The sequence below is a fragment of the Excalfactoria chinensis genome, unplaced genomic scaffold, assembly GCF_039878825.1.
Source record: "Excalfactoria chinensis isolate bCotChi1 unplaced genomic scaffold, bCotChi1.hap2 Scaffold_339, whole genome shotgun sequence".
Classification (NCBI taxonomy): domain Eukaryota; kingdom Metazoa; phylum Chordata; class Aves; order Galliformes; family Phasianidae; genus Excalfactoria; species Excalfactoria chinensis.
In genome coordinates, this window is record NW_027315627.1 from 80,527 (window position 1) to 102,418 (window position 21,892).

The window sequence follows — 21,892 nt, forward strand, 5'->3', positions numbered from 1 at the left end:
TCAAAATGGGATTTTGGGGTCACGTAGCGGGATTTCGAGTATCTCAATGGATTTTGGGCCCAATTATTAGGATTTTGGCTCGTCGATGGCCATATAGAGAGTAATGGGGCAGTGGTCGCTGCCCATGGCCGTGGATCGGATCTTGGAATCACACAGTAATGGGATTTTGGGTCAAGATAATGGGGTTTGTGGTCAAGTTAATGGGATTTGTTGGGTTTCTGGTCAACACAATGGGATTCTGGGTCAAGTTAATGGGGTTTTGGGTCAACGCAATGGGTTTCTAGTCAACGTAATGGGGTTTTGGGTCATATTATTGGGATTTTGGGTCAACTCAATGGGGTTTTGGGTCAATATATTGGGGTTTTGGGTCTTCTTGTTGGGTTTCTGGTCTACATAATGGGATTTTGAGTCTACGTAATGGGATTTTGGGTCAAGATATTGGATTTTGGGTCAACTTAATGGGATTTTGAGTCAACTTAATGGGATTTTGGGTCAACTCAATGGGATTTTGAGTATCGCAATGGGATTTTCAGTCACTTTATTGGGTTTTCAAGTATAAAAACGGATTTTGGGTCAATTTAATGGGATTTCAAGTATCGCAATGGGATTTTGAGTCAATTTAATGGGATTTTGGGCCGATTTATGGGGCTTTGGTCTCGTCGATGGCCATATAGAGAGTAATGGGGCAGTGGTCGCTGCCCATGGCCGTGGATCGGATCTTGGAATCACACAAGGCCGCCCCCAATCTCTTGGAGAGCAGGAAATAATCCAACCTCCAGCCCACGTTCCTCTCCCTGGCGCCCCCCATGTAGGTCCAGAAGGTGTAGGCATAGGGCACAGTAGGGTAAAGCTCCCTATAGGAATCAATGAAGCCGGCTTTTAGGATGGCCCCGAATCCGTCTCTTTCTTCTTGGGTAAAACCTGCCGTTTTTCGGTTACTTTTGGGGTTTTTTAGGTCAATTTCTTGATGGGCCACGTTCAGATCCCCGCATAAGATTAAAGGTTTGTGGGTATCTAACCCTATTAAATAAGCTTTAAAGGCTTCGTCCCAACGTTGGCGATAGGGGAGACGGGTCAGACCCCGACCCGAATTAGGGACGTAGGCGCAGACGATGTAGAAGGATGGATATTCAGCTGTCAGGACCCGGCCCTCGGCGTCGTGCTCTTCTATGCCTGGAAATAAGGGGAAATTGGGTCAAAATGGGTTAAAAAAGGGGGATTTTGGGGTTAAAATGGGGTATTTTGGGGTCTATGGGGGATATAAGGGGATATGGGGGGATATAAGGGGGATATGGGGGAGATATGGGGGTTACATGGGATATGGTTAGGGTTAGTTGTCGTGCTCTTCTATGCCTATAAAATAAGGGGATTTTGGGTCAAAAAAGGCGGATTTTGGGTCATTTTGGGGTCATTAGGTGTCTATGGGGGATATAGGGGGATATAGGGGGGATATGGGGGGATATAGGGGGGATATGGGGGATATTTGGCTGTCAGCACCCGGCCCTCGGCGTCGTGCTCTTCTATGCCTGGAAATAAAGGGGATTTTGGGTCAAAAAAGGGGGATTTTGGGTCATTTTGGAGGGTCAAAAAAGGGGGATTTTGGGTCATTTTGGGGTCATTTTGGGGTCTATGGGAAGATATGGGGGGTTATAGCGTGATATGGGGGGATATAGGAGGGATATAGGGGGGATATAGGGGGGATATGGGGGGACCCGGCCCTCGGCGTCGTGTTCTTCTATGCCTGGAAATAAAGGGGATTTTGGGTTAAAAAAGGGGGATTTTGGGTCATTTTGGGGTCATTAGGTGTCTATGGGAGGATATAGGGGGATATAGGGGGGATATGGGGGGGATTTGGGGTGAAAAAGGGGGATTTTGGGGGGGATATGGGGGATACTCGGCTGTCAGCACCCGGCCCTCGGCGTCGTGCTCTTCTATGCTATAAAATAAGGGGATTTTGGTTAAAAAAGGGCGATTTTGGGTCATTTTAGGGTCATTTTGGGGTCATTAGGTGTCTATGGGGGGGTATGGGGGGTTATAGGGTGGATATAGGGTGGATATGGGGGGATTTAGGGGGGATATAGGGGGATAATCGGCTGTCAGCACCCGGCCCTCGGCGTCGTGCTCTTCTATGCCTGGAAAATAAAGGGATTTTGGGTTAAAAAAGGGCGATTTTGGGGTCATTAGGTGTCTATGGGATGATATAGGGGGATATGGGGTTATATGGGGGATATAGGGGGGATATGGGGGATATTCAACTGTGCGGACCCGGACTTCCCCGTCGTGCCTGGAAATAAAGGGTATTTTGGGGTTAAAATGGGGGATTTTGGGTTGAAAAGGGGGATTTTGGGTAATTAGGTGTCTATGGGGAGATATAGGGGGATATGGGGGGATATGGGGGGATATAGGGGGGGATATAGGGGGGATATGAGGGGATATGGGGGGACCCGGCCCTCGGCATCGTGTTCTTCTATGCCTGGAAATAAAGGGGATTTTGGGTCAAAAAAGGGGGATTTTGGGTCATTTTGGGGTCATTTGGTGTCTATGGGAAGATATGGGGGGGATATAGGGTGATATGGGGTTATATGGGGGGATATAGGGGGGATATGGGGGATATTGAGCTGTCAGGACCCGGTCTTTGGTGTCGTGCTCTTCTATACCTGGAAATAAAGGGGATTTTGGGTTAAAAAAGGGGGATTTTGGGGTATTTTGGGGTCTATGGGGGGATATAAGGGGTTATGGGGGGATATGGGGGGATATAGGGGGGATATGGGGGGATATAGGGGGGATATAGGGGTTATATGGGGGGATATAGGGGGGATATTTGGCTGTCAGGACCCGGCCCTCGGCGTCGTGCTCTTCTATGCCTGGAAATAAAGGGGATTTTGGGTCAAAAAAGGGCGATTTTGGGGTATTTTGGGGGTCTATGGGGGGATATAAGAGGTTATAGGGGGATATGGGGGGGATATAAGGGGTTATAGGGTGGATATAGGGGGAATATGGGGGATTTGGGGGGACCCAGCCTTCTGCATCGTGTTCTTCTATGGCTGGAAATAAAGGGGATTTTGGGTTAAAAAAGGGGGATTTTGGGTCATTTTGGGGTCATTAGGTGTCTATGGGAGGATATAGGGGGATATAGGGGGATATGGGGTGATATAGGGGGATATAGGGGGATATGGGGGAGATATAGGGGGAATATGAGGGGATATGGGGGGACCCGGCCTTCTGCATCGTGTTCTTCTATGCCTGGAAATAAAGGGGATTTTGGGTTAAAAAAGGGCGATTTTGGGGTCATTAGGTGTCTATGGGAGTATATGTGGGGATATGGGGGGATATGGGGGGATAAAGGGGAGATATAGCGGGGATATGAGGGGATATAGGGGGGATATTCAGCTGTCAGGACCCGGCCCTCGGCGTCGTGCTCTTCTATGCCTAGAAAATAAGGGATTTTGGGTCAAAAAAGGGCGATTTTGGGGTTAAAATGGGGGATTTGGGGGTATTTTGAGGTCTATGGGGGGATATAGGGTGATATGGGGGGATATAAGGGGATATTGGGGGATATGGGGGATATGGGGGGGACCCGGACTTCTGCGTCGTGCTCTTCTATGGCTGGAAATAAAGGGGATTTTGGGTCAAAAAAGGGGGATTTTGGGGTATTTTGGGATGATATAGGGGGATATAGTGGGGATATGTGGGGATATAGGGTGGATATGGGGTTATATGGGGTGGATATGGGGGGATATTGGGGGGATATGGGGGGACCCGGCCTTCCACGTCGTGCTCTTCTATGCCTGGAAATAAAGGGGATTTTGGGTTAAAAAAGGGCGATTTTGGGTCATTTTGGGGTCATTAGGTGTCTATGGGAAGATATGGGGGGATATAGGGGGATATAGGGGGGATATAGGGGGATATGGGGGGGATATGGGGGGATATAGGGGGATATAGGGGGATATAGGGGGATATGGGGGGGATATGGGGGATATTTGGCTGTCAGGACCCGGCCTTTGGTGTTGTGCTCTTCTATGCCTGGAAATAAAGGGGATTTTGGGTCAAAAAAGGCGGATTTTGGGGTCATTTTGGGGTCATTAGGTGTCTATGGGAGGATATAGGGGGATATAGGGGGATATGGGGTTATATGGGGGGTGTTATAGGGGATATAGGGGGATATTCGGCTGTCAGGACCCGGCCCTCGGTGTCGTGTTCTTCTATGCCTGGAAATAAAGGGGATTTTGGGTTAAAAAAGGGCGATTTTGGGTCATTTTGGGGTATTTTAAGGTCTATGGGAGACTATGGGGGGATATAGGGTGATATGGGGTTATATGGGGGGGTGTTATAGGGGATATAGGGGGATACTCGGCTGTCAGCACCCGGCCCTTGGCGTCGTGCTCTTCTATACCTGGAAATAAGGGGATTTTGGGTTAAAAAAGGGGGATTTTGGGGTCTATGGGATGATATAGGGGGATATAGGGGGGATATGGGGGGATATAGGGTGGATATGGGGTTATATGGGGGGATATAGGGAGGATATAGGGGGGATATGGGGATATTCGGCTGTCAGCACCGGCATTCGGCGTCGTGCTCTTCTATGCCTGGAAATAAAGGGGATTTTGGGTCAAAAAAGGGGATTTTGGGGTTAAAATGGGGTATTTTGGGGGTATTTTGGGGTCTATGGGGGGGATATAAGGGGTTATAGGGTGGATATGGGGGGATATAGGGGAGATATAGGGGGGATATGGGGGGACCCGGCCCTCGGCGTCGTGTTCTTCTATGCCTGGAAATAAAGGGGATTTTGGGGTTAAAAAGGGGGATTTTGGGGCTAAAAAGAGCCATTTTGGGGTCAGAAAGGCCATTTTGGGGCTAAAAATGACCATTTTGGGGTCAACTTGGGGGTTTTTGGGGCCAAAAAAGCCCATTTTGGGGTCAGAAAATCCCATTTTGGGGCTAAAAAGGCCCATTTTGGAGTCAAATTGGGGGTTTTGGGGGCCAAAAAGACCAATTTTGGGGTCAGAAAGGGGGATTTTGGGGTCAGAAAGGCCCATTTTGGGGCCAATTAGGGGGTTTTTGGGGCCAAAAAGGCCAATTTTGGGGTCAGAAAATCCCATTTTGGGGCTAAAAAGGCCCATTTTGGGGCCAACTTGGGGGTTTCTGGGGCCAGAAAGGCCCATTTTGGGGTCAGAAAAGCCCATTTTGGGGGTAAAAAGAGCATTTTGGGGTCAGAAAAGCCCATTTTGGGGTTAAAAAGGCCCCATTTTGGGTCCCAAAATGACCATTTTGGGGCCAAATTGGGGGTTTTTGGGGCCTAAAATGACCATTTTGGGGTCAACTTGGGGGTTTTTGGGGCAAAAAAGCCCATTTTGGGGTCAGAAAGGGGGATTTTAGGGTCAGAAAGGGCCATTTTGGGGCAAAAATGACCATTTTGGGGTCATATTAGGGGTTTTTGGGGTCAAAAAGGCCCATTTTGGGGCTAAAAAGGCCAATTTTGGGGTCAGAAAGGCCCATTTTGGGGCCAAAAACAACCATTTTGGGTCTATATTAGAGGTTTTTGGGGCCAAATAGGCCAATTTTGGGGTCAAATTGGGGGTTTTGGGGGCCATAAAAGCCCATTTTGGGGCCAAAAATGACCATTTTGGGTCCAAAAGGACCATTTTGGGGTCAATAGGGTGTTTTTGGGGCCAAATAGTCCAATTTTGGGGTCAGAAAGGCCCATTTTGGGGCTAAAAAGACCCAATTTAGGACAAAAAAGAGCCATTTTTGGTCCAAAATCTTCCATTTTGGGTCCAAAAATGACCATTTTGGGGCCAAAAAGGCCCATTTTGGGGGCTAAAAAGGCCCATTTTAGGACAAAAAAGAACCATTTTTGGTCCAAAATCTTCCATTTTGGGTCCAAAAAATGACCATTTGGGGGCCAAAAAGGCCCATTTTGGGGGCTAAAAAGCCATTTTGGGGCTAAAAAGACCCATTTTTGGTTAAAAAACAGCCATTTTTGGTACCATACCTATCCCATACGTGACCCGGATGGGCTCCGTCCTGCTGAGCAGCCCACCATTTTGGGGTCAGAAAAGGCCATTTTGGGTCTAAAAAGGGTCATTTTGGGGTCAAATTGGGGGTTTTTGGGGCCAAAAAGACCAATTTTGGGGTCAGAAAGAGCCATTTTGGGGGTCAGAAAGGCCCATTTTTGGGGCCAATTAGGGGGTTTTTTGGGGCCAAAAAGGCCAATTTTGGGTCCCAAAAGGTCCATTTTAGGGTCAGAAAAGCCCATTTTGGGTCCCAAAAGGTCCATTTTGGGGTCAGAAAATCCCATTTTGGGGTTAAAAAGGCCCATTTTGGGTCCCAAAATGACCATTTTGGGGGCCAAATTGGGGGTTTTTGGGGCAAAAATGACCATTTTGGGGCATATTAGGGGTTTTTGGGGCCAAAAAGGCCAATTTTAGTGCTAAAAAGTCCCATTTTTGGTTAAAAAACAGCCATTTTTGGTACCATACCTATCCCATACGTGACCCGGATGGGCTCCGTCCTGCTGAGCAGCCCCACCATTTTGGGGTCAGAAAGGGGGATTTTGGGGCCAAAAAAAGCCCATTTTGGGGTCAGAAAAGGGGATTTTAGGGTCAGATAAGCCCATTTTGGGGCCAAATATGACCATTTTGGGGTCATATTAGGGGTTTTTGGGGCCAAAAAAGCTCATTTTGGGGTCAGAAAAGCCCATTTGGGGGCCATAAATGACCATTTTGGGGTCAGAAAGGGGGATTTTAGGGTCAGAAGGGCCCATTTTGGGTTGAAAAAGAGCCATTTTGGGGTCAAATTGGAGGTTTTTGGGGCCAAAAAGGGCCATTTTAGGGTCAGAAAGCGGGATTTTGGGGTCAGAAAGGCCCATTTTGGGGCTAAAAAGAGCCATTTTGGGGCCAAAAATGACCATTTTGGGGCCAAATTGGGGGTTTTTGGGGCCTAAAATGATCATTTTGGGGGTCAACTTGGGGGTTTTTGGGGCCAAATAGGCCAATTTTGGGGTCAAATTGGGGGTTTTTTGGGGCCAAAAAAGCCCATTTTGGGGTCAGAAAGGCCCATTTTGTGGCTAAAAAGAGCCATTTTGGGGCCAAAAAAGACCATTTTAGGGCCAATTAGGGGGTTTTTGGGGCCAAAAAGGCCAATTTTGGGGCCAACTTGGGAGTTTTTTGGGGTCAGAAAGGCCAATTTTGGGGTCAGAAAGGCCGATTTTGGGGTCAGAAAGGCCCATTTTGGTACCATACCTATCCCATATGTGACCCGGATGGGCTCCGTCCTGCTGAGCAGCCCCACCATTTTGGGGTCAGAAAAAGGGGATTTTGGGGCCAAAAAAGCCCATTTTGGGGTCAGAAAAGGGGATTTTAGGGTCAGATAAGCCCATTTTGGGGCCAAATATGACCATATTGGGGTCATATTAGGGGTTTTTGGGGCCAAAAAAGCTCATTTTGGGGTCAGAAAAGCCCATTTGGGGGCCATAAATGACCATTTTGGGGTCAGAAAGGGGGATTTTAGGGTCAGAAAGGCCCATTTTGGGGCTAAAAAGAGCCATTTTGGGGTCAAATTGGGGGTTTTTGGGGCCAAAAAGTGCCATTTTGGGGTCAGAAAGGGGGATTTTGGGGTCAGAAAGGCCCATTTTGGGGCCAAAAAGGTCAATTTTGGGGTCAGAAAGGCCCATTTTGGGGGTAAAAAGTCCCATTTTGGGGCCAATTAGGGGGTTTTGGGGGCCAAAAAGGTCAATTTTGGGGTCAGAAAGGCCCATTTTAGGGTCAGAAAGGCCCATTTTGGGGTCAAAAAGAGCCATTTTGGGGTCAGAAAGGCCGAATTTGGGTCCCAAAAGGCCCATTTTGGTGCCATATTGGGGGGTTTTGGGGCCAAAAAGTGCCATTTTGGGGTCAGAAAGGCCCATTTTGGGGGTAAAAAGAGCCATTTTGGGGTCAGAAAAGCCCATTTTGGGGTTAAAAAGGCCCATTTTGGGTCCCACAGGGCCCATTTTGGGGCCAAATTGGGGGTTTTTGGGGCCAAAAATGACCATTTTGGGGCCAAATTAGGGGGTTTTGGGGCCAAAAAGGCCAATTTTGGGGCTAAAAACGCCCATTTTGGGGTCAGAAAAGGCCATTTTGGGTCTAAAAAGGGTCATTTTGGGGTCAAATTGGGGGTTTTTGGGGCCAAAAAGACCAATTTTGGGGTCAGAAAGAGCCATTTTGGGGTCAGAAAGGGCCCATTTTGGGGCCAATTAGGGGGTTTTGGGGCCCAAAAAGGCCAATTTTGGGTACCAAAAGGTCCATTTTTGGGGTCAGAAAATCCCATTTTGGGGTTAAAAAGGCCCATTTTGGGTCCCAAAAATGACCATTTTGGGGCCAAATTGGGGGGTTTTTGGGGCCAAAAATGACCATTTTGGGCCAACTTGGGGGTTTTCGGGGCCAAAAAGGCCAATTTTAGTGCTAAAAAGTCCCATTTTTGGTCAAAAACAGCCATTTTTGGTGCCATACCTATCCCATACGTGACCCGGATGGGCTCCGTCCTGCTGAGCAGCCCCACCATTTTTGGGGTCAGAAAAGGCCATTTTGGGGCCAAAAAATGCCCATTTTGGGGTCAGAAAGGGGGATTTGGGGGTCAGAAAGGCCCATTTTGGGGGTAAAAAGAGCCATTTTGGGGTCAAAAATGACCATTTTGGGGCCAAATTGGGGGTTTTTGGGGGCCAAAAAGCCCATTTTGGGGTCAGAAAGGCCCATTTTGGGTCAAAAATGACCATTTTGGGGCCAACCTGGGGGTTTCTGGGGCCAACCTGGGGGTTTTTGGGGTCAGAAAGGCCCATTTTGGGGCTAAAAAGAACCATTTTGGGGCCAAAAAGGCCCATTTTGGGGTCAGAAAAGCCCATTTTGGGGCTAAAAAGAGCCATTCTGGGGCCATAAAAGCCCATTTTGGTGTCAGAAAGGCCCATTTTGGGGCCAATTAGGGGGTTTTTGGGGCCAAAAAGGCCAATTTTGGGTCCCAAAAGGTCCATTTTGGGGTCAGAAAAGCCCATTTTGGGGTTAAAAAGGCCAATTTTGGGGTCAGAAAATCCCATTTTGGGGGTAAAAAGAGCCATTTTGGGGTCAGAAAAGCCCATTTTGGGGTTAAAAAGGACCATTTTGGGTCCCAAAATGACCATTTTGGGGCCAAATTGGGGGTTTTTGGGGGCCTAAAATGACCATTTTGGGGCCATATTAGGGGTTTTTGGGGCCAAAAAGTGCCATTTTGGGGTCAGAAAGGGGGATTTTGGGGTCAGAAAAGCCCATTTTGGGGTCAGAAAAGCCCATTTTGGGGCCAACTCGGGGGTTTTTGGGGCCAAAAAGGCCAATTTTGGGGCCAACTTGGGGGTTTTTGGGGTCAGAAAGGGCCGATTTTGGGGTCAGAAAGGCCCATTTTGGTACCATACCTATCCCATACGTGACCCGGATGGGCTCCGTCCTGCTGAGCAGCCCCACCATTTTGGGGTCAGAAAGAGGGATTTTGGGTCCAAAAATGACCATTTTGGGGTCAACTTGGGGGTTTTTGGGGCCAAAAATGCCCATTTTGGGCTCAGAAAGGCCCATTTTAGGGTCAGAAAGGCCCATTTTGGGGTCAGAAAGAGGGATTTTAGGGTCAGAAAAGCCCATTTTGGGTTGAAAAAGAGCCATTTTGGGGTCAAATTGGAGGTTTTTTGGGGCCAAAAAAGCCCATTTTGGGGCCAAAAAGGCCAATTTTGGGGGCTAAAAATGCCCATTTTGGGGCCAAAAACAACCATTTTGGGTCTATATTAGAGGTTTTTGGGGCCAAATAGGCCAATTTTGGGGTCAAATTGGGGGTTTTTGGGGCCAAAAAAGCCCATTTTGGGGTCAGAAAGGCCCATTTTGGGGCTAAAAAGACCCATTTTAGGACAAAAAAGAGCCATTTTTGGTCCAAAATCTTCCATTTTGGGTCCAAAAATGACCATTTTGGGGTCAAATTGGGGGGTTTTTGGGGGCCAAAAAGGGCCATTTTGGGGTCAGAAAGGCCCATTTTGGGGCTAAAAATGTCCATTTTGAGGCCAAAAAAGACCATTTTAGTGCCAATTAGGGGGTTTTTGGGGCCAAAAAGGCCAATTTTGGGGCCAACTTGGGGGTTTTTTGGGGTCAGAAAGGCCCATTTTGGGGTCAGAAAGGCCCATTTTGGTGCCATACCTATCCCATACGTGACCCGGATGGGCTCCGTCCTGCTGAGCAGCCCCACTCCGCTGTAGCCCGATTTCCCCACTGCCGACCCCCAGAACTTATGGGGCAGGAGGGGCAGCTCCGACAGCTCCGACGGCACCGAATCCGACCCACATTTCGTCTCCTGGAGGCAAAGAACGTCCGGGGCCTCCGACTGCAGCCACTAGAGGGAGACACGACATATAGGGACGCTGGCCCTTTAAGAAGCTCGGCCTTAGAAGGAGCCTGGCCCTTTAAGAGAATGGGCCTTATAAGGAGACTGGCCCTTTAAGAGACTGGCCCTTTAAGAGATTGGTTCTATAAGGACACTGTCCCTTTAAGAAGCCCAGCCTTATAAGGACGCTGGCCCTATAAGGAGACTGGCCCTTTAAGAGGCAGAGCCTTATAAGGACACTGGCCCTTTAAGAGACTGGCCCTTTAAGGACCTGGTCCTATAAGGACTATGGCCCTTTAAGAGACTGGTCCTATAAGGATGCTGGCCCTTTAAGGACCTGGTCCTATAAGGAGACTGGTCCTTTAAGAAGCCCAGCCTTATAAGGACAACTGGTCCTTTAAGAAGCCCAGCCTTATAAGGACACTGGCCCTTTAAGAAACTGGCTCTTTAAGAAGCTCGGCCTTATAAGGACACTGGCCCTTTAAGAGAATGGCCCTATAAGGAGACTGGCCCTTTAAGAAGACTGACACTGTAAGGACGCTGGCCCTTTAAGGACCTGGTCCTATAAGGACACTGACCCTTTAAGAAGCCCAGCCTTAGAAGGACACTGGCCCTTTAAGAGACTGGCCCTTTAAGAAGCTCGGCCTTAGAAGGAGCCTGGCCCTTTAAGAGAATGGGCCTATAAGGAGACTGGCACTTTAAGAGACTGGCCCTTTAAGAGATTGGTTCTATAAGGATGCTGGCCCTTTAAGAGAATGGCCCTATAAGGACACTGGCCCTTTAAGAGACCTGAACCTATAAGGAGACTGGCCCTTTAAGAAGCCCAGCCTTATAAGGACACTGGCCCTTTAAGAGACTGGCCTTATAAGGAGACTGGCCCTTTAAGAGACTGGGCCCTATAAGGACACTGGCCCTTTAAGAGAATGGGCCTATAAGGAGACTGGCCCATAGACCCCATATAACCCCATAGAGACCCATAGAGACCCACAGAGACCCCATAGGGACACATAGAGACCCATAGTGACCCATAGAGCCCCATAGAGACACATAGAGACCCATAGAGACCCATAGAGACCATAGACCCATAGACCCATATACCACATAGAGACCCCATAGAGACCCCATAGAGACCCATAGAGACCCCATAGGGACACATAGAGACCCCATAGAGACCCATAGAGACCCATAGAGACACATAGACCCCATATAACCCCATAGAGGAACCGCATAACCCCATAGGGACCCCATATACACCCATAGAGACCCCATAGAGACCCATAGACCCCATATAACCCGCATAGAGACCCATAGCGACCCATAGAGACCCATAGAGACCCATAGAGACTCATAAAGACCCCATAGAGACTCATAGAGACTCATAGAGACCCACAGAGACCCACAGAGACCCCATAGAGACCCATAGACCCCATATAACCCCATAGAGACCCCATAGGGACACATAGAGACCCATAGCGACCCATAGAGCCCCATAGAGACCCATAGCGACCCATAGAGACCCCATAGAGACCCATAGAGACCCATAGAGACCCCATAGAAACCCATAGAGACCCCATATCCAACTCATAGAGACCCCATAGAGACCCCATGGACCCCATATCTACCCCCATAACCCCATAGAGACCCCATAGGGACACACAGAGACCCATAGACCCCATATAACCCTATAGACCCCATAGACTCCATATAACCCCATAGAGACGCCATAGAGACCCATAGAGACCGCATAACCCCATAGGGACCCCATATACACCCATAGAGACCCCATAGAGCCCAATAGAGTCCCATATAACCCCATAGAGACCCCACAGACCCCATAGAGACCCATAGAGACCCATAGGGACCCCCATAGAGACCCATAGACCCCATATAACCCCATAGAGACCCATAGGGACCCCATATAACCCCATAGAGACCCTATAGACCCCATATAGACCCCATAGAGACTCCATAGAGAAGCATAGACCCCATATAACCCCATAGAGACCCCATATCCCCCATAGAGACCCCATAACCCCATACCCACCCCATAGAGACCCCATAGAGACCCATAGACCCCATATAACCCCATATAACCCTATAGAGCTCCATAGAGACCCCATAGAGACCCATATAACCCCATAGAGACCCTATAGACCCCATAGACCCCACAGACCCCATAACGTACCTGCACGCCCCCTTTCCGTACCCAGGCCCTGACTCCATCCACGTTCCACGACGTCACCTTCCAGTTGTAGGGCCGCCCGTATCCACCCCATAACCCCATAGAGACCCATAGAGACCCCCATAGACCCCATATAACCCCATAGAGACCCATATAACCCCATAGAGACCCCATAGAGACCCCACAGAGCTCCCATAGAGACCCACAAATTCCATATAACCCCATAGAGACCCATAGAGACCCATAGAGACCCCATAGAGACGCATAGAGACACATAGAGACCCATAGTGACTCATAGGGACTAATAGAGACCCATAGCCCCATAGAGACCCCATATCCCCCATAGAGACCCCATAGAGACCCATAGACCCCATAGAGACCCCATAGAGACCTATAGAGACCCCATAACCCCATATCCACCCCATAGCCTCATAGGGACCCCATAGAGACTCCATAGACCCCACATAAACCCATATCCACCCCATAGACCCATAGAGACCCATAGAGACCCATAGAGACCCATAGTGACCCATAGAGACACTGTATCCACCCCATATCCCCCATAGAGACCCATAGGGACACATAGAGACCCATAGAGACACATAGAGACCCCATAGAGACCCATAGATCCCATATAACCCCATAGAGACCCCATAGAGACCCATAGAGACCCATAGGGACACATAGAGACACATAGAGACCCCATAGAGACTCATAGAGACCCCATAGAGACCCATAGAGACCCATAGAGACCCCATAGGGGACCCCATAGAGACCCATAGAGACCCCATAGAGACCCATAGAGACCCCATAGGGACACATAGAGACCCATAGTGACCCATAGAGCCCCATAGAGACCCATAGAGACTCATAGAGACCCCATAGAGACCCATAGAGACACACAGAGACCCACAGAGACCCCATAGAGACCCATAGACCCTGTATAACCCCATAGAGACCCCATAGAGCCTCATAGACCCCATATAACCCCATAAAGACCCATAGAGACCCATAGAGATCCCATATCTACCCCATAGACCCCATATAACCCCATAGAGACCCCATAGAGACCCATAGAGACCCCATATCCACCCCATAGCCCCATAGACACCCATATAACCCCATATCCACTCCATAGACCCATAGAGCCCCATAGAGCCCCATAGAGCCCCATAGAGACCCCATAGAGACCCATAGACCCCATATAACTCCATAGAGACCCCATATACACCCACAGAGACACCATAGAGACCCCATATCCCCCATAGAGACCCATAGACCCCATATAACCCTATAAAGACCCTATAGACCCCATATAACCCCATAGAGACTCCATAGAGAAGCATAGACCCCATATAACTCCATAGTGACCCCATAACCCCATAGAGACCCATAGATGCCATATAACCCCATAGAGACCCCATAGAGACCCATAGAGACCCCATATAACCCCATATCCACTCCATAGAGCCATAGAGCCCCATAGAGCCCCATAGAGACCCCATAGAGACCCATAGACCCCATATAACCCCATATAACCCTATAGAGCTCCATAGAGACCCCATAGAGACCCATATAACCCCATAGAGACCCATAGAGCCCCATAGACCCCATATAACCCCATAGCCCCATAGAGACCCCATATAACCCCATATCCACTCCATAGAGCCCCATAGAGCCCCATAGAGACACATAGAGACCCCATAGACCCCATATAACCCCATAGAGACCCATAGACCCCATATAACCCCATAGAGACCCATAGACCCCCATAGACCCCACAGACCCCATAACGTACCTGCACGCCCCCTTTCCGTACCCAGGCCCTGACCCCATCCACGTTCCACGACGTCACCTTCCAGTTGTAGGGCCGCCCGTATCCACCCCATAACCCCATAGAGACCCATAGAGACCCATAGAGATCCCATAGAGACGCATAGAGACACACAGGGACCCATAGAGACACATAGAGACACACAGGACCCATAGAGACCCATAGACCCCATAGAGACCCATAGAGACCCATAGACCCCATATAACCCCATAGTGACCCCATAGAGACCCATAGACCGCATATAACCCCATAGAGACCCCATAGAGACCCATAGAGACCCCATAGAGCCGCATAGAGCCCCATAGACCCCATATAACCCCATAAAGACCGATAGAGACCCATAGAGACCCCATAGAGACCCCATAACCCCATAGAGCCCCATAGAGTCCCACAGAGACCCCATAGAGACCCCATAGAGACCCATAGACCCCATATAACCCCATAGAGCCACATAGAGACCCAAAGAAACCCCATAGAGACCCATAGACCCCATATAACCCCATAGAGACCCATAGAGACCCATAGACCCCATATAACCCCATAGAGACCCCATATCCCCCATAGAGACCCCATAACCCCATACCCACCCCATAGAGACCCCATAGAGACCCATAGACCCCATATAACCCCATATAACCCTATAGAGCTCCATAGAGACCCCATAGAGTCCCATATAACCCTATAGACCCCACATCCCCCATAGACCCCATATAACCCCATAGAGACCCTATAGACCCCATAGACCCCATAACGTACCTGCACGCCCCCTTTCCGTACCCAGGCCCTGACCCCATCCACGTTCCACGACGTCACCTTCCAGTTGTAGGGCCGCCCGTATCCACCCCATAACCCCATAGAGACCCATAGAGACCCATAGAGACCCATAGGGACCCATAGAGACCCATAGACCCCATATAACCCCATAGAGACCCATAGGGACCCATAGGGACCCACAGAGACCCACAGAGACCCCATAGAGACCCATAGGGACCCCATATCTACCCCATAGACCCCATATAACCCCATAGAGACCCCATAGAGACCCATGGAGACCCCATATCCACCCCATAGACCCCATAGAGACCTATAGAGTCCCATATCCACCCCATAGAGACTCCATAACCCCACAGAGACCCCATAGACCCCATAGACCCCATATCCACCCCATAGAGACCCCATAGAGACCCATAGAGATCCATAGACTCCATATAACCCCATAGAGACCCATAGAGCCCAAGAGAGACCCCATAGAGCTCAATAGAGTCCCATAGAGCTCCCATAGAGACCCATAGACCCCATATAACCCCATATAACCCTATAGACCCCATAACCCCATATAATCCCATAACCCCATATAACCCTATAGACCCCATAGACCCCATATAACCCCATAGACCCCATATAACCCCATATAACCCCACAGACCCCATAACCCCATATAATCCCATAACCCCATATAACCCTATAGACCCCATAGACCCCATATAACCCTATAGACCCCATATAACCCTATAGACCCCATATAACCCCATAGACCCCATATAACCCCATATAACCCCACAGACCCCATAACGTACCTGCACGCCCCCTTTCCGTACCCAGGCCCTGACCCCATCCACGTTCCACGACGTCACCTTCCAGTTGTAGGGCCGCCCGTATCCACCCCATAACCCCATAGAGACCCATAGAGACCCATAGGGACCCATATAACCCCATAGAGACCCATAGAGCCCAATAGAGCTCCCATAAAGACCCATAGATTCCATATAACCCCATAGAGACCCCATAGAGACCCATAGAAACCCATAGAGACGCATAGAGACCCATAGACCCCATATAACCCCATAGTGACCCCATAGAGACCCATAGAGACCCCATAGAGCTGCATAGAGCCCCATAGACCCCATATAACCCCATAAAGACCCATAGAGACCCATAGAGACCCCATAGAGCCCCCATAGCCCCATAGAGCCCCATAGAGTCCCATAGAGACCCCATAGAGACCCATAGACCCCATATACACCCACAGAGACCCCATAGAGACCCCATAGAGACCCATAGGGACACATAGAGACCCATAGAGACTCATAGGGACTAATAGAGACCCATAGAGACCCATAGACCCCATATAACCCCATAGAGACCCCATAGAGACCCCATAGACCCCATATAACCCCATAGAGACCCCATAGAGACCCATAGAGACCCCATATCTACCCCATAGGGACACATAGAGACCCATAGAGAACCCATAGAGCCCCATAGAGACCCCATATCTACCCCATAGACCCCATATAACCCCATAGAGACCCATAGAGACCCCATATCTACCCCATAAAGACCCATAGAGACCCCATAGAGACCCATAGACCCCATAGAGACCCCATATCCACCCCATAACCCCATAGAGACCCCATAGAGACCCCATAGAGACCCATAGACCCCATATAACCCCATAGACCCCATAGAGACCTCATAGACTCCATATAACCCCATAGAGACCCCATAGACACTCATAGAGACCCATAGAGACCCATAGACCCCATATCCACCCCATAGAGCCCCATAGAGACACATAGAGACCCATAGACTCCATATAACCCCATATAACCCCATAGAGACCCATAGACCCCATATAACCCCATAGAGACCCATAGAGACCCCATAGGGACACATAGAGACCCATAGCGACCCATAGAGACCCATAGAGACCCATAGAGACCCACAGAGACCCCATAGAGACCCATAGACCCCATATAACCCCATAGAGACCCATAGAGACCCCATAGAGACCCATAGAGACCCCATATCTACCCATAACCCCATAGAGCCCCATAGAGTCCCATAGAAACCCCATAGAGACCCCATAACCCCATAGAGACCCATAGAGCCCAATAGAGACCCCATAGAGCCCAACAGAGTCCCATAGAGACCCCATAGAGACCCATAGACCCCATATAACCCCATATCCCCATAGAGACCCATAGACCCCATATAACCCTATAGACCCCATATAACCCTATAGACCCCATAACCCTATATAACTCTATAGACCCCATAACCCCATATAACCCCATATAACCCTATAGACCCCATAGACCCCATATAACCCTATAGACCCCATAACCCTATATAACTCTATAGACCCCATAACCCCATATAGCCCCATATAACCCTATAGACCCCATATAACCCCATAGAGACCCCATAGACCCCATAGACCCCACAGACCCCATAACGTACCTGCACGCCCCCTTTCCGTACCCAGGCCCTGACCCCATCCACGTTCCACGACGTCACCTCCAGTTGTAGGGCCGCCCGTCGGCCGTCTGCTCCCTCAATGGCGGATCCTCATATAGGGCCGCCCCACACGACGAGCGCTTCGACTCCACTCCGTCTGCCATACAGACCCCATAAAGACCCCATAGAGTCCCATAGAGACCCCATAGAGCACATAGAGACCCCATAGAGCACATAGACACCATAGATCCATAGACCCCATAGAAACCCCATAGATCACATACAGATCCCACAGACCTCATAGATCCCATAAAGACCCCATAGAGACCCCATAGAGACCATAGAGCCCATAGAGACCCCATAGACCCCATAAATCCCATAGAGACCCCATAGATCCCATAGAGACCCATAGAAACCCCATAGATCCCATACAGACCCCATAGATCCCATAGAGACCCATAGAAACCCCATAGAAATCCCATAGATCCCATACAGAACCCACAGATCCCCATAGAGACCCATAGACCCCATACAGACCCCATAGATCTCACAGAGACCCCATAGAGACCCCATAGAGACCCCACAGATCCCATAGATCCCATAGAGACCCCATAGATCCCATACAGACCCCACAGATCCCATAGAAACCCCGTAGACCCCATAGAGACCCCATAGAGCCCATAGAGACACCATAGAGCACATAGAAACCCCATAGAGCCCCATAGATCCCATAGAGCACATAGAAACCCCATAGACCACATAGAGACACATAGATCCCATACAGACCCCAAAGACCCCATACAGACCCCATAGATCCCATAAAGACCCAATAGGCCCCATAGAGACCCATAGAAACCCCATAGGTCCCATAGAAACCCCATAGAGCCCATATAGACCCCATAGAGACCCCATAGAGCACATAGGAACCCCATAGAGCCCCATAGATTCCATAGAAACCCCATAGAGCCCATAGAGACCCCATAGAAACCCCATAGAGCCCATAGAGACCACATAGAAACCCCATAGAGCACATAGAGACCCCATAGAGACACCATAGGAACCCATAAAGACCCCATAGAGCCCATAGAAACCACATAGAGCCCATAGAGACCCCATAGGTTCCATAGAAACCCCATAGAGACCCCATAGAGCCCCATAGAGCCCCATAGAACCCCATAGATCACATAGAGACCCCATAGATCCCATACAGACCCCATAGAACCCCATATTGCCCCATAGAGCCCCATAGAGACCCCACAGAGCCCCATAGTATCCAATAGAGACCCCATAGAGCCCCATAGAGACCAATGGACACCCCACAGATGCCCACAGAGCCCCATAGATCCCCATAGGGCCCCACAGAGACCCCTTAGAGCCCCATAGAGCCCCATAGAACCCCATAGGGCCCCATAGATCCCCATAGAGACCCCTTAGAGCCCCATAGAGCCCTATAGAGCCCCATAGAGACCCCATAGAGCCCCATAGAGCCCCTATAGAACCCCATACAGCCCCATAGAGCCCCACAGAGACCCCATAGACACACATAGAGCCACATAGCATCCAATAGAGACCCCATAGATCCCCATAGAGACCCCATAGAGCCCCATAGAGACCCATAGAACCCCATAGAGACCATAGAGACCCCATAGATCCCCATAGAGACCCCATAGAGCCCCATAGAGACCCATAGAGACCCCATAGAGCCCCATAAAGCCCAATAGACACCCCATAGAGCCCCATAGCATCCAATAGAGACCCCATAGAGCCCCATAGAGACCAATGGACACCCCATAGAGACCAATGGACACCCCATAGATCCCCATAGGGCCCCATAGAACCCCATAAAGCCCCATAGAGACTCCACAGACACCCCATAGAGCCCCATAGAGACCTCATAGAGCCCCATAGACCCCCATAGCACCCCATAGAACCCCATAGAGCCCCCATAGAGCCCCATAGACACCCCATAGGTCCCCATAGAGACCATAGAGCCCCCATAGTGCCCCATAGCAAACAATAGACACCCCATAGGTCCCCATAGAGCCCCATAGAACCCCATAGAGACCTATAGAGACCCATATCGCCCCATAGATCCCCATAGACACCCCATAGAGCCCCATAGCGCCCCATAGATCCCCATAGGGCCCCATAGAGCCCCATGGAGACCCCTTAGAGCCCCATAGTGCCCCATAGAGCCCCATAGAGACCCCTTAGAGCCCCATAGAGACCCCATATTGCCCCATAGAGACCCCATAGAGCCCCATAGGGCCCCACAGAGACCCCATAGAGCCCCATAGAGACCCCATAGACCCCCATAAAGCCCAATAGACACCCCATAGCGCCCCATAGCATCCAATAGAGACCCCATAGAGCCCCATAGAGACCAATGGACTCCCCATAGATCCCCATAGAGCCCGATAGATCTCCATAGAGTCCCATAGGGCCCCATAGAGACCCCATAGAGCCCCATAGTGACCCCATAGTGCCCCATAGCAAACAATAGAGACCCCATAGAGCCCCATAGAGCCCCGTAGAGCCTCATAGAGCCCCATAGAGCCCCATAGATCCCATAGAGCCCCATAGAGCCCCATAGAAACCCATAGATCCCCACAGAGCCCCATAGAACCCCATAGAGCCCCATAGAGCCCCATAGAGACCCCATAGAGCCTCATAGAGCCCCATAGAGCCTCATAGAGACCCCATAGCTTCCCATAGAGCCCCATAGAGCCCCATAGCGCCCCATAGAGCCCATAGATCACCATAGAACCCCATAGAGCGCCATAGAGACCCCATAGAGCCTCATAGAGACCCCATAGATCCCCATAGAGACCCCATAGCATCCAATAGAGACCCCATAAAGCCCATAGAGCCCCATAGAGCCCCATAGGGACCCATAGATCCCCATAAAGCCCCCATAGAGCCCCATAGAACCTCATAGATCCCCATATGTCCCCATAATGCCCCGCGGTCCCGTTACCGTCGCCGCCATCTTGCTCCTTCTTGCCCCGTTTCGGCATCGCCGCCTCCTCCCCAACGTGTGTCCGAGCGCCGGAAACGCCTTCGAGGAACGGAAGTGACGTAAGGAGCCGAGAAGCGGATGTGACGTCACCAGAACATGGCGGAATCCGAAAGGCGGAAGTGGGGGTGAGAACTACAACATGGCGGCGGGGAGAGGGCGGAAGCGGAAGTGATGTCACGGGTTTATGCCGGGAGCGGAAGTGACCGCGGCGAGCACCGGAAGTTGTACCAAAGAACGCGTTGATTGGTCGAGGGATGAATGAAGCGAAGCGCGCCGGAAGTGGAGCTGCGGCAGGGCGGAAGTGGAGCTATGGCAGGGCGGAAGTGGCGCTGAGATAGAGCGGAAGTGACGTAGACCCAGTAGACCGGAAGCGGCCCGTATAGAAACCGGAAGTCACCCCTAAAGCGATCGCAGCTGATTGGTTCGAAAACCGGAAGAGGAATAGAGGGGCTAAAAGCGGAAGTCCCTCCCCCGGAACCGGAAATGGGGCCTTAAAGACGAGCAGCTCTTTGGCTTCCAACCCGGATAAGGGCTGGATGGAGTAAAACCGGAAGTACCTCAAGGCAGGGCGGAAGTGGAGCTACGGCAGGGCGGAAGTGGCGCTGAGATAGAGCGGAAGTGACGTAGACCCCAGTAGACCGGAAGCGGCTCGTATAGAAACGGAAGTCACCCCTAAAGCGAACGCAGCTGATTGGTTCGCAAACCGGATGAGGAATAGAGGGGCTAAAAGCGGAAGTCCCTCCCCCGGAACCGGAAATGGGGCTGTAAAGCGACTAAAGGACCGCTGGAGCCCTGGATAAGGGCTGGGAAGGAGTAAAACCGGAAGTACCTCAAAACCGGAAGTACCTCAAAACCGGAAGTCCCTCCCCCTGACCGGAAGCGGAAACGACGCCATTAAGAAGCCGTCCGCCATGTTGACCGTGTTGGGCCTGGAGGGCTCCGCTAATAAAGTGGGAGCCGGGATCGTTCGGGATGGGGAAGTGCTCAGCAACCGAAGGGCCACCTTCATCGCACCGCCGGGACACGGTAAGCACCGGAAATGACTCGATACTTCGCTTCCGGTTGATCGAGAGCCTCCCCCCACTCCTACTCTCGTCCTTCTTCTTCCGGTTCCGGTTGATGGACCGCCTCCCCCGCTTCCGGTTTATTGACACCACCAGTTTATTGACACCACCCCCCCCTTCTTCTTCCGGTTCTGGTTGATGGACTGCCGCCCCCTTTCTTTTCTACTTTCGCTTCCGGTTGATCGAGAGGC

The 21,892-nt window shown here is 50.5% G+C and overlaps 1 protein-coding gene across 1 annotated transcript; it reads right to left on the reverse strand.

Annotated features, from left to right (window-relative positions):
- Positions 1–626: 626 nt before the first annotated feature.
- LOC140264899 (DNA repair nuclease APEX1-like) lies at positions 627–21,550 on the reverse strand. The gene is given in 7 exon segments (XM_072360796.1): positions 627–1,173; positions 10,179–10,371; positions 17,622–17,686; positions 17,689–17,775; positions 20,596–20,944; positions 21,116–21,217; positions 21,512–21,550. Coding segments are annotated over 7 exon segments (1,368 nt in total). The 3' UTR covers positions 627–640.
- Between the last annotated feature and the right edge of the window lie 342 nt (positions 21,551–21,892).